The sequence below is a fragment of the Teleopsis dalmanni genome, chromosome 1 (assembly GCF_002237135.1).
Source record: "Teleopsis dalmanni isolate 2A chromosome 1, ASM223713v2, whole genome shotgun sequence".
Lineage (NCBI taxonomy): Eukaryota > Metazoa > Arthropoda > Insecta > Diptera > Diopsidae > Teleopsis > Teleopsis dalmanni.
The window spans coordinates 234,087,342-234,101,332 of record NC_051846.1 but is presented as its reverse complement, the minus strand read 5'-3'; the positions used below and the strand labels follow the sequence as shown (position 1 = coordinate 234,101,332).

The 13,991-nt window shown below is 36.7% G+C and overlaps 3 protein-coding genes across 3 annotated transcripts; 2 read left to right on the top strand and 1 right to left on the bottom strand.

The window, feature by feature from the left end:
* Positions 1–6: 6 nt before the first annotated feature.
* Positions 7–9,250, bottom strand: LOC119667709 (phosphoglycolate phosphatase, chromosomal-like). The gene is made up of 4 exons (XM_038077016.1): positions 9,030–9,250; positions 1,837–2,012; positions 229–281; positions 7–118 (listed from the first exon to the last, which is right to left on the bottom strand). The coding sequence occupies exons 1-4, from the start codon at positions 9,248–9,250 to the stop codon at positions 26–28; spliced, it is 543 nt and encodes a 180-aa protein (XP_037932944.1). The 3' UTR covers positions 7–25.
* Positions 9,251–9,525: 275 nt separating this feature from the next.
* Positions 9,526–10,692, top strand: LOC119667708 (bifunctional protein GlmU-like). Its single transcript, XM_038077015.1, has one exon. The coding sequence runs from the start codon at positions 9,526–9,528 to the stop codon at positions 10,690–10,692; it is 1,167 nt and encodes a 388-aa protein (XP_037932943.1).
* Positions 10,692–12,515, top strand: LOC119667707 (glutamine--fructose-6-phosphate aminotransferase [isomerizing]-like). Its single transcript, XM_038077014.1, has one exon. It carries the CDS (start codon positions 10,692–10,694, stop codon positions 12,513–12,515), a length of 1,824 nt encoding a protein of 607 aa, XP_037932942.1.
* The last annotated feature ends 1,476 nt before the right edge of the window (positions 12,516–13,991 follow it).

Sequence of the window (13,991 nt, the reverse complement as noted above, 5' to 3'; positions counted from 1 at the left end):
TAAATATCTGCTTTTAAATCTAATGTTAGTTCCTTATCATGCAAAAGTTGTTCATATGCCTCCTTTGCCGCTTTGTGTTTGTTCTGGACTTCATACAGATGTGCAATATGAAATCGAACTTTAAAAGAAAAATTTGTATATATATTTTAATCACTACAAAAATAATTCATATTCCGTATTATTCTAATGAAATGATTTTAATTTTTTAAAAATGAGTATTATACTTACAGTATGGAAATGTAATTTGTGTACTTTTATCTCATTAGTGTTGCCAGTTACATCTGTTACAAATATTTTCTTTTTTTATTTGTTTGTCTTCTACTAAAAGCTTCTCGTAATCTGATTTTTCATGAATATATACTTGCAAATAAATGAATATCCTGCCAATACAAAACACCAACTTGTTTCTCTTGCTTTTCGTAGTTAATTAATTATTAATAATATTAATAATTTTTTTGCACTATTTTCATTAAAATATTTTTATTTATTTATTTTTTTTTTTTGTTTTTAGAAAGAAACAAATATGTATTTTGTTAGTACTTTTTTATGGACATTTTCACACTACTTTAAAAACACTATTGAATTGATTTCATATACGACAACTTTATAAAATTAGTAATTGGAAAACTTTACTAGTCCCAACCAACAACATCTTCTGTGCCTTCTCTTTGCTCTTGTTCAAGTTTTCAACGTCGTTTTTCCATAGTCGTTATTCGCGATAGTCATAGGTTTTTCAAAAAAGGATCTGATAAGTACTGGTCGGTTCCAAGAACGGTTCGCCCAACACAAAAGCAAATACCAAACAGATTCCTGCGAGTTCCAGCAACCACATACGATTACTGATCCAACTAACAGTAGTCGAGAATATCATCTGTCTTAAGCATTTATTGCAGATGATAAAGACATGAGCACACAATTTATAAGAAAATTTGAATTTTTAAATGAATTTCTTATAAAAGTGATTGTCAAAAGTAAAAAAACCAAGTGTGTTGATCATAAACTTGTGAATGGTGGTGTATGAAACCGCTGTTCAACCACACACACATACACACACAATCTTCTTTAAATTCAATGCTGAAATGATTAATATTGTTATTACATTGAAAAGCAATTATTATCACCAAATGTCATAACAAGTCTTTAATACACATTGATATTGTAATATTTAATACACATATAGGGGTTCGTTTAGAAATAGAAATAGAAATTGAAAGTATGAACTTTTATTAACACAGATAGAATCTAAATGAATGTTATCACATAAACTAGAACTATTTATGTTTTCTTTGAAAAACATGCAAAAACTTTATACTTTTCAAGTTTTACACAAAGTATCTGTTATGCACTATCTTTTAAAAACAAATTGCTTATATATCTATTCTGGAACCAGGCCGGTAGCCAAGTGAGAGCAGGATTGAGAAGATGAAATGAATCAAAAGACTATATGTATTCACATGTCTATTCATTATTAATGCATCATTACATGACTGAATTTATCATTTCATATTTTATCTGAAAGTTTCACTCCCGAAGTAAATTTCTGGCTACGAGCCTGTCTGGCACTAAATATTCATATTAAAATATAACTATTCATTAAGACATATTCATTCCTTCATCACAAATACAAAGAAAAGTTTTAGTCGTTTTAGAAATTCGAGAATGACTTGTTTTAATTCTATTATTCTACAACACATAATTCTACTCGTACATATATTCATTTCAAACAATATATATATGTACCATGCAACATTTTAATCCGCAACTAGATATAATTTCTACTTATAAGTATGATAATCGGATGAAAGTATAAATAATTTATGTATGATCAAAACTTACTCTGAAGTTGGGTGAATGTTGACGGTGATATATCAAGTAACGCTAATTGATAATGCTTTAATGATGCTTTATATTCACCAACTACTTTGAGCATAAACCCGAGACGCAAATGAGCCTCATTCGCACATGAAAAACAAGGATTCAAGTACAATAATTGTTGAAATGCTCTTATTGCCCTGAAAATAAAAGAAATAAAAATATTTTACAAGTGCACTAAAAATTTTCTCATAATAATACTAAATATATATACGTACATATTAACAACAATATACAAGTGTACAACAAATTGTGTACATTCATATGTGTATAATTTTCACTCATTCAACACATATACAACAACGTCAAATTAACAAAATAAATGCTAAATGTATCATAATAAATGCCAAATTTATCATAATATATGCTAGACTCATCATAATAAATGCTCAAGTTATTATAATAATTGCTATTGTACATAATAAATTGTAATACATCGTAGTATATCGCAGTGCCACAATAGAATAATGCTAATCACTTTAAAAAATTCTTTAATAATCACTGCAAAACACAGACCATAACTATTTATTCAAAGCTAACAGATTGGTTAACTCTGCTGTCCAGGAAACTTTTGGGTAAGTTTAGTTTGAACTTACCCAAAGGTCGTACTAAATATTTTCGAATTGAAAACAAGTTTTTTCTTATTATGATAACTCAGCGTAGTAAAGATATATTTTAAGTTAATAATCGAAATAGCTAGTTTCCGCAGAAATATACAAGCAAAAATATACCCAGATCTAAAAGTCTCATTAAAATTTATACACTTTATAAAGTCTGAGTTGTCTATTTTGACGGAATTACTTATATCTAAAAGTTAAGTGCCATTCACAATTTCCATTGAAGTTTTATCGATCATTATCTTCAGTACCTAGCGACACAGCCTAGGATGGACTACTCATGTTAAAGAGAAATGCTTTTTGGTAGCTTTATTTTTTAAATTATTTTTGGTTTTCGCTTAATTAAATTCAGATATATTTTACTGAGGTCGGTTCACATCTATTCTTATTCCATGTCGTATCAATTTCAATCTGTATGATTTCACACATATCACAGTCTTCATTAACTTCATTAACTAGCGCCATAGCCTGAAATGAACTTATCATTTCAATAAGAAATGTTCTTTATCTTTTGCCTGGTTTATGCTTGGTTGTAGTCAAACATATTTTACTAGAGCCGGCTTATATCTACTGTTACACTATTTGGTGTCCATCTCAATATATTTAATTTTGCATATTTCACACTCTGCTCTTCAATTGTCAGCGGCATACTTTCTCGTTGATTTTAAGTGTATGATTTTATAAACGTCACGATTTGGGCAGAAAACACTATGTAAATATTGGCAGCGATTCCTTGTCATCGGTTGTCATTGTATAAATATCGGCGCCATAGGTTACAGAAATTTAAAGATTTTAAGACCAACAAAATATGATTTATTTGCTTATAAAATAAATTAACTTATATCTACACGTAGGCAAATCAAAGCTTACCTTACCTACTCCTTTCAAATAGTAATTACCAATGTTTATAGTTTGTAGTTGCTGTCTGTTACTGCTTCCTGACAAGCTTATTTTCACAATAACTTTTCTAGACGCTTTGTTGATACTATCGACCTTATAGATCTAATAGACCATTCACGTAAGTTATTTGTAATAAACTCTGATTCATTTGTTATTGTTTAAAACAATATGGTTCTCATTTTTATACATTTTATTAAAACAGCTTTGTTAAAACATCATTCTAACAGATGGTTTTAGATATTACCACTTAAGTTTTTATCTAGAATTACAAAGCTCGAATAATAAATATATAATCTTGGCAAAAGACAAACGGAGTCCGCTTGTTGTAAAATTAAATTGTATGTTCTGTTTTGTATTTTTAAAAAATAAAATTAATGACGAGAATTTTAGTACATTAGAAATTATTGAAATAATCAATTATTTAACAAATGATCACAGACTGACAATGCCTGAGTAATTGTCAATCTGAGTGCATTGTTGTACTGTACTTCCTAATCAGACAGGAACAATTTAATTCCACATCTACCGTATGCCATATTCCACATTATTTTTTGTTCCTTCATCAAAAAGAATTAAAAAGAACTCATTGTGATAAAAAATTTAGGACTGATTACTACAGTAAAATCCTAGTTTGTAGGGTTGAAGAAGAACTTGTACCATTAAAATAAATTTATCTATGGGCCAATAGGCTTAAGTAAGTGCTTATGATCACCGGTTTAACCCCTAGCCTAATTTAAATAATGTCGTCGAGCTATAGAAAACTGTCTGTTAACATCATATATAGTGTTTCACTAGTAACGTAAACTAAAACTTATTATGTTGTAACATGGCATTGTTAGTGCTTCAATAAAGTTTCATAACCTAACATCTCTATGCATGTCAGCCGAAATATTTAGTTTACACAAAAGCATACGTCTTATTAAAATTAGTACACTATTTTATAAGTTCCGAGCTGCCTTTTTCTTCAATCTACAGAGAGCAGTGGTTTCCAAACGCTGGTCCGCGAGATGGTTAAATATAGTTGGTGAATCAAAATCAACAAGTATGGATAGAACACATATGCACACACTGAGACCTCACTTATTAGAAAATAACCATAAAAATTTTCCAATTATATACCTATATAATATACCTAAGCACTTATACAATTCAATACACATTATACCAGAGATGCATAAGGCATATTAAGCAAAAATTCACACAGTTTATTATTCTTAAACTTTGTGGTCTCTAATAAAAACAAAAATGTCATTGTGGTCGGTGGTCCCGGGTCAAAAAAAAGGCCGGGAACAACTGACACCATCACTCGTAGTTAAATCTAAGTGCCGACGACGTAAGATAATGTAGTTATGCTAAACTAATGGTAATCATTAAATATGTGCAATATCTGATGACAATATGTTTAAATGCTTTAACTTACGCTTCAACGTCTTTTTAATTTTTTTATTGACAGGTTAGGTTATCCAATAAATTCTTTTAAATTTAAGTGCAAACAATAATTATTTAAATTTTATAACATAATGATACTAAACGTTTAAACTGTTATTTTGTAATTAGTTAAAAACTTTAAAAAAAAAACTTTAACTATATTTATTTAACCTACTTTTAGCCGTATGTACACATATATTATATATATATATATAAAACACTTGTCGTTGTAATTTGTAAACGAGAGAGAAGTTCAAAAGATATTTATTGGTTAACTGTAATTTAAATTACCACTAATTTAATCTAAATTATAATTTAATTATTTATTTATTCTTTAACACAAAACTCATAGTTCGAAGAAGTATTTCCTGCAAGCGTTCAGATCTGCAAGGAATGAACACATGCTGCGAACAGATATTTTGATATTTTGACACGCACTTTGCAGATGGTTTACATTCATGGAGCTGGGGTCAACGTTTTGAAGTAAAATAATTTGTATCTCTTTATATATCGTGTGCTAAAATCAGCCATTACTGGTTTTGTTTTGTAGTCTTATTCTTTGTTTCTTTTCTTTTGCTATATTTAGGGAATTCTTAAATTAAGGTATGAAGTACAAAGCACGGCTATATGCACATGTGAATGTGACTCAAAAACAAACACTTGGTATGTTTACTTATTTAGTAACCATGTTCAAATATTATTAACACACTTATTCCAGAAAAGAATATATTTCTACATAAAAACAACAATCAAGCTCCACATTTACTTGTTCGACACAAAACCTTATCGACAGCTGTCGGATCGCTGACACTGCTTGTCAATCTTCAAAGACATGAAGTTGGAAACTAATTGCAACTAATGAAACAATGAGTTATTAAGTTAGGTTTTCATTATGAAAGACCTATTTTCATTTTATATTCTCTTTAAAAGTATAAGAATTAAGCTAAACTAAATCTCTTGGAAATTGCAAACACAAAAAAAAAACCCATTAATTTTAGAACTAAGTCTAATGATTAATACGATCAAGTTCTGTGAATAGCTTCACAAACCCTTTTAATAGTTTAACTATTTTCATTATTAGTAATATTAAGCCATATAAATTTCTAAAGCTGGGAAACTATTTCAACCGAAATGTAAATTTTGAATTGTTAATTATCTTCCGTTAATTTATAATCATTTCCACTAAATAATATATTGAATGGACGGACATTTACATAAGTTGAGTGTAATCACATGTATTAGTGATAGCACGAAAATATGATAGTGTTTTTATAATGTTAAATTAAGTAAAAAATATATCTAAATCTAAACAAACATAGTACTTTAATAATGAAAATGAAAATTATTAGGATTTAATAACAATTTACTAATTTGTAAATTATTGTTATGAAATTGAAAAAGAAATTAATCTTAAGTTCTAGAAAAAATTCAGCTTATACCCGTATTAAAATTTTATATTAACCCTATGTGTGGAAAATAGAGCTCATCATATATTAAAATATGGGTATGCCATAATATGGGTATGGGTATGCATAATCAAAAACAAAAATGTGCCTTTCCAAGCTTCTTAACCAACAAACACATTTCTAAGTGTTATTACTGAAGCCACATAAGCAGTTAATGAACATTTCCTTGTGCTGTGTGAACAGCTTATTACCTCACGCAAGTATAATGAGTTGACTTTGATTTTGTTCATTTCGCTTGTTTTTTTTTTTTAATGATGATTATATCATATCATAATTTGTACAAAATTAAGTTGAAATCAAGTTTGTAATTTACTATATAAGCCGGCTGCAGTAGGTAGATATGTTAAAAATTAAGTTAAGAGCAAATACATTTCTATAATGCCGAGCACGATTAATCTACAGTCACCACTGTTTTTCATTAATTAGCATGCATTGAAAATGGTTAACTACTATAGAAAAAGATTGCAGTTTTATTATGCATTGGACGAAATTCTCAGGAATAATAAAAATTTCCTCCAAAAGGAAATTTTCTTATTCTTATTTTTTGAAATATTACTGCAATGTTCGCAATTTTCATTTATTAGTGCAAATACTATAAAAACAAAAATGAAAAATAAATAAGATAACAGATAAGACTTACTGTGTGTACAGGCTTTTAATAAAGTAAGCAAACCAGTAAAATCAAATCAAAGTTATTTGTGTCGGGTAAACACAGTATGAAGGTTCAGTTAGTCAGTACGTACCGTAAGAACTTAAGTCAAAGAGAAATGCATAACCAACCACACCTGTGTATTTGATGAGAACGAAACAAACAAAAGCAGCGAACTTTGTTTATTTCGTTCCCTTATGTTTTTACGGTACGTACCGACTAACTAACTCAGTCTTAAAGGCCATATGAAATAGTTGTTTTCAATGTAAATTAAAAAATTGAAAATGAGACAAAGAAATATAAATAAAAAATAATATAAATAAAAAATAATATAAATAAAAAATATAAATAAAAAATATAAATAAAAAATAATAAAAATATAAATAAAAAATATAAATAAAAAATAAAGAGTTTTTTTCGAACAGTAGTGAACTACAACAACAAAAAATTTATTTTTTTATATTATTTTAATTAATTGAATTTTTAGCTGACCATACAGCTGTTTCGAGTATTCCTAAATACCCATCATCAGTGGTTTTGGAAATAATTCTTGTATTTAATTATTCGTAAATAATTATTTTTGAGACTGCAAGCACCAGGATTCGAACTTGGATCCTGCCAGATGTGAAGCTCAGAATCAGCGCACCTTAACCAACTGATCCAAAGCCGTACTTGACTTTTATGTTCGCATATTTTTCTGGAGTTTTGTTACTTTTGCTATGAAAGTTTTTATTAACAATCTTACTTGCTGTGTTTATATTAAAACGAAATCATAAACCAGCTGTAGAACAATATTCAGTTTGTAGAGGCATTATTTTTTGCATGATTTGTTCTTTCTTATGTATAGTACTTAATCTAGGAACGTAGTGCTGAGAAAGTCATGCTAATGTTACCCCACTAGTCGCACGGGCGACTTAATAAAAAATATAAATAAAAACTATAAATAAAAAATATAAATAAAAAATATAAATGAAAAATATAAACTTATGAGATCCAACTATGGGGTTATTTTAGTCCCAGTATACTTATAAAGATTCCAAAACAAAGTTCTGAGATGTGCTGTTAAAGAAAGTGGAAGCAAACACAAAAATGCCTCACGATCTCATAGAGCTCCCAACTTGCCTGCAGGTATTGTGCACAGAACGTCAATAACTTATGCCAAACTTAAGTAAAATTAAGGCTTAAAATTAGTTTTTCTAACAGTTTTCGCACAGTTTACTGCATTTCGTGAATTGAAATTTTACTTATGCTTTTATACTGTTGAATAAGTGATAAAATCAATATATAGAAAATATTTTTCTTTCATTTTTGGATATTTCTTCTATTTAACTTTTAGAAAGCATTATATTCCTAATGTCAACATGGAACAGTGAAAGAAAAAATTTTATTATTTATTTTAATTTTTCATTTTGTAATTTCTGTTGTCTAATGAAAAACTAATTAGCATTTATTTGCTAATTACTTGTCTCAAGATTATCCTGTTTAATTCAAATTATGCGCCGTGATATCTGATAAATAAGCCCTTGGTTATTTAACCAGAGACCCCTTATATATAAAATAATTTGTAATTTATTGTTATTAGTTTAAGATTTAAAAACTTATTGTTAAGTTTTAAATAAAAGCGATTCAATAAAAACTTATTAAAAAATAAAATAAACAGCTAAATAAAATAAAACAAAAATTAAGTAAAATAAAAAAAAAATAAATAAAATAAAATAAATAAATAAATAAATAAAATAAAAAAAAATAAAATAAAAAAAAATAAAAAAAAATTAAATAAAAAAAAATAAAAAATAAAAAAAATAAAAAATAAAAAAAAATAAAAAATAAAAAAAAATAAAAAATAAAAAAAATAAAAAAATAAAAAAAAAATAAAATAAAAAAAAAATAAAATAAAAAAAAAACGTCGAAAAAAAAAAAAACAAAAAAAAAAAAAAAAAAAAAAAAAAAAAAAAAAAACAGTGCTCCGGTTTGTTGGTGCAGACGGCCAGTTTCCAACGGGTCGCGTGCAAGGCATCAAGGGTTTCTCTGACGAAGGGGAAGAGATGGGAAAGACGGGTTGCACGGGGCTCATAGAGCGCCATGTAACGTTCGCACGCTTCTTCACGGTTAATGTGAGCCGCCTCTTCTCCACCTGTATCGAGAAGGCGTGAGACAAGAGCGGCAACGCCATCACCGATCATCGAACGCACGGCGAGGTCATTCTGAGATGGCAGATGATATTCCGCCAGAAGCTCCCGTGCGCAATCCGCAAGATCTGGAAGGGAGTCCAGCAGGGTTCCATCCAGGTCGAAAATTGCCAGTCTTTCGGCAGTCATTTTTCCCTCCCGTGTGAGGATGTCAGAAATCGTAACAGCTTGTGACGTCGACAAATGCACTGGATATTTGACACTCATGCAACCCTGTCTTACCGCCTGTTTTTATGACGTCCAGAACCGCAACCGCCGTTATCCTCGCTGCCGGTCTCGGCACGCGAATGAAGTCCTCTCTTCCGAAGGCATTGCAGCCCCTTGCGGGGCAGCCAATGTTGAAATGGCTTCTTGAAGCCGTTCGTAAGGAGTTTGACAGGATCGTTATTGTGACGGGGCCCGGAATGGCCGATGTCGCTGCAGCTGCAGGACCTGATGCCATGATTGTGGTGCAGGAAGAACGGCTGGGAACCGGCCATGCGGCGTTGCAGGCCGCCTCTCTGTTTGGGGATGGTGATGTTGCCATTCTCTATGCTGACAATCCTCTGATCCGCCCTGAAACCTTGCGGCGTCTTCTGCACACAAAACAGAACGGCGACACGGGGCTGGCGCTGCTTGCAATGCGTCCTGCTGATCCCGGACGTTATGGCCGGGTTGTCATGCAGGACAATATGGTCGAACGCATTGTCGAATGGGCGGATGCAACGGCGGAAGAGCGTGAGATCGGGCTGTGTAATGCTGGTGTGATCTGTGCCGGTGCTACCGATCTGGGGCGTTGGCTTCATGCGGTTCGCAATGACAACGCCAAGGGTGAATATTATCTGACGGACGTTATTGGTCTGGCACGTGCGGATGGTCAGTCTGTGCAGGCTGTTGAAGCGCCAGAGGACGAACTGCGCGGTGTGAACTCAAAATCCGAACTGGCGGATGCCGAGGCTGTTGTGCAGGATCGTTTGCGTCGCGCTGCGATGGATGCCGGAGTGACACTGACGGCACCGGAAACTGTCTTCCTCTCCGGAGATACTGTGATTGAAGCCGATGTGACGATCGAGCCCCATGTCGTCTTCGGAGCAGGTGTGATCGTGCGTTCCGGGGCTGTGATCCGTTCCTTCAGTCATCTTGAAGGCTGCGAAGTTGGACCCGAGGGCAGGATCGGCCCTTATGCCCGTCTGCGTCCGGGTACCAGGCTTGGACGGGATGTCCATATTGGCAACTTCGTGGAGCTGAAAGCCACACAGATGGAGGATGGTGCGAAAGCAGGACATCTGACCTATCTGGGGGATGCATCCATCGGCGCACGGACGAATATCGGTGCAGGGACCATCACCTGCAATTATGATGGTTTTTTCAAACATCGCACCATCATCGGAAGCGATGCCTTCATAGGCTCGGATTCGATAATCGTTGCTCCGGTCAGGATCGGTGATGGAGCCCTGACAGCCGCGTCCAGTGTCATTACCAATGACGTGCCAGCGGGAGACCTTGCTATCGCACGCGCTGTGCAGACAAACAAAACAGGCCTTGCAGTTACGTTGCGAGAGCGCCTGAAGCAGAAAAAGGATGCCAACTGATGTGCGGAATTTGCGCTGTAACAGGGCGTCGTGATGCAACGCCGATCATTTTTGAAGGTCTGCGGCGTCTGGAATATCGCGGTTATGATTCCGCTGGTATCGCCACGCTGTGCAATGGTCAGATCAGCCGCCGTCGTGCAGCCGGAAAGCTGAGCAATCTGGGAGAGGTTCTGGGGCAGGAACCGCTTGCTGGAACAACAGGCATCGGTCACACACGCTGGGCGACGCATGGGGTGCCGAACACGACCAATGCGCATCCGCACGGAACATCGCGCGTGGCGATCGTTCATAACGGGATCATAGAAAATTTTGAGCGGCTCCGTTCGGAGCTGGAAGCGGCAGGACAGGTTTTCGAGACCGAAACCGATAGCGAGACGATTGCCAGACTGGTCGATCAGTATCTTCAGGAGGGATATCTCCCTCAGGAAGCCGCGTTTGCAGCTCTGGATCGTCTGGAAGGTGCTTACGCTGTGGCGATGATCTTCGCTGGTCATGACGGGCTGCTGATTGGTGCGCGTCATGGTGCACCTCTCGCTGTTGGGTACGGGGACGGGGAGATGTTCCTTGGGTCGGACAGTCTGGCTCTGGCTCCTCTGACCCGCCGCATCGCCTATCTGGAAGATGGTGATCGTGTTGTCGTGACGTCAGAAAGCGCGATGTTCTTCACGGAAGACGGGCAGCCTGCGCAACGCGCCATTCAGACGACAGCCTTTATTGCCGGAGCAGTCGGCAAGGATGGTTACCGGCATTACATGGAAAAGGAACTTCATGAACATCCTCTGGTCATTGGCCAGACGCTGCGTCGCATGATTGATCCTGCCAGACGCCGGATTGCGTTGCCTGACATGCCTTTCAATCTGGCCGAGGTACCTCGTGCCGTGATCAGTGCCTGTGGTTCTGCGTTTTATGCAGGCATGATCGGTCGATACTGGCTGGAGAATATTGCCCGTCTACCTGTCGATATCGATGTTGCCAGTGAATTGCGCTATCGCGATCCACCGCTGGCTCCGGGTTCACTGGGGATCATGATCTCCCAGTCAGGAGAGACGGCGGATACATTGGCTGCGTTACGCTCCCTTCGTAGCAAGGGGCTTTCGGTTCTGTCAGTCCTCAATGTCGAACACAGCACGATGGCGCGTGAAAGCGATGTTGTTTTCGGCACTGTTGCCGGCCCTGAAATTTCCGTTGCATCGACGAAAGCTTTTACCGCGCAGTTGACTGTTCTTGCCTGTCTGACCGTTGCGCTGGCGCGAGCAAGAGGCGCGATTGATATTGCCGGAGAGGAAGAGCTGGTTTCGTCTTTGCTCGACCTGCCCAGTCGGGCTGCGGAAGCGCTTCAGCAGGGTGATGATATTCGCCGGATGGCAGAAATTGTTGCTGAAGCTCAGGATGTTTTATATCTGGGCCGAGGCAGTGCTTTTCCTGTTGCTCAGGAAGGTGCGTTAAAGCTGAAGGAAATTTCCTATATTCATGCTGAGGCTTATGCCGCGGGAGAGATGAAGCATGGACCGATCTCTCTGATTGATCGCAGCGTGCCTGTGGTTGTCACGGTTCCGTCGGGGGCCTTGTTTGAAAAAACCCTTTCCAATGTGCAGGAAGCGAAGGCCCGTGGAGGACGCATCCTTGCATTTACGGACACGGAAGGGGCTGCACGCGTGCGTGAAATCGCCGAGCATGTGGTGGTCATGCCCCGTGTCAGCGAATTCCTTGCTCCTGTCGTGCAGGTTATCCCGACGCAGATGCTGGCATATGAAGTTGCATTGCTCAAAGGCACGGATGTTGATCAGCCGCGTAATCTTGCAAAATCCGTAACAGTCGAATGAGGTTCGAATAAATGATTTTTTCCTGTATTTTCAGTGTTTTTCGTAAATTCCTTTTCCGTATCGTGTCCATCATCAAACGCTGAATGCGCAAGGCCGATCAATGCGGATGCCAGATTTTTCATTCCGGCATCCCAAACCAGATCGGCCAGTTGCAGAAGGGAATTCGAAACAGTCATGGGGCTGATTTGAGCAGTGTAGGGAAGGCGGATAACATTTTTGCAAATATGCGAGTCATGTCCGTTCGAAGTTTCTGAAAAGAGAGATTTCATGGATATGCCATTTATTTTAAAAATAGATTTTTTAATCAGCAAAAGATGCTGTTTCAGCTTTCACAGAGCCCAGTGTTTGACTGAACCCGGTTATGATGGCTGTCCCTGATGAAACTGTCGCTCGTTTAATTCGGAGAGCGGATTGCAGGGTTATAAATTCCTATCATATTTGGTTCCGGAATTTGGTTATTATAGATTGAGATGGTCCCGTTTTTTTCGGACAGGAGGTCAAGCTATAATCCGACCTGAGACGGGACGAGACGAGACGAGACGAGTTTTGTAAGGCAAGTTACAGCTCAAGGTTCTGTCATGATGTTTGTCGAACACGATGGATGCAGAGTTTTGTATCGAGGGGCTTGAGGATGTCCTCACGCGTTCTGGCAATCCCGAAATCTTCAATTCCGATCAGGGATCGCAATCTGCGGCACCCCACTTCATAGAGATTCTGGAAGAGCATCAGATTTGGATCAGCATGGGCGATGGCTGGACAACGTGTTCATTGAGTGTTCGTAGCGGCTGCTGAGTGTTTATTTACACGCGTTTGAGGCCGGGTCAGAGTTGATGACGGAGCTTGTCATTATAGATACAGTTTGTATTCCAGATCGAAAAGACGAACAATTTGGATTTTCTCGATGTCAACTGCTTGAAATGCGAGCCTCCCGGCAAGCATTGCGGTCATAAAAAATTAGAAAACACAACAAACTGTAGCAGTGGCGTTGGAAAAAGAACAACCTGATTGAGAATATGTTTTCAAAACCCAAAAACTGGGGAGCTATTTTCACCAGATACGACCACTGCGCTTATACATTCCTATCGGCAATCCATATCACATCAAGTTTTATCTTCGAGCATCAAAAGGATGCGTCCTGAGCCTTAAACCGTTCGTTCCATACGAACGAATTGATCGATATAATCTTCTGGATCGCATGATCTCCTCCGGTCATTCTGGTCGTAACAGCGACGCAGGAGCTTGATTAATATGACCGAAACAGACATGTGCGACATCGTCATTATTGGTGGGGGCGCAAGTGGAGCGCTGACGGCTTGGAATCTTGCCGCGCGTCATGGCGTGAGCTGCACTGTGATCGATCCCTCCGAACGGCTGGGGTTCGGGTTGGCCTATTCGACGCCGTCACTGAAGAACCTACTGAATGTGGCGGTAAAGGGCATGAGCGCTGATCCGGATGATCCAGACCACTTTCTGAAA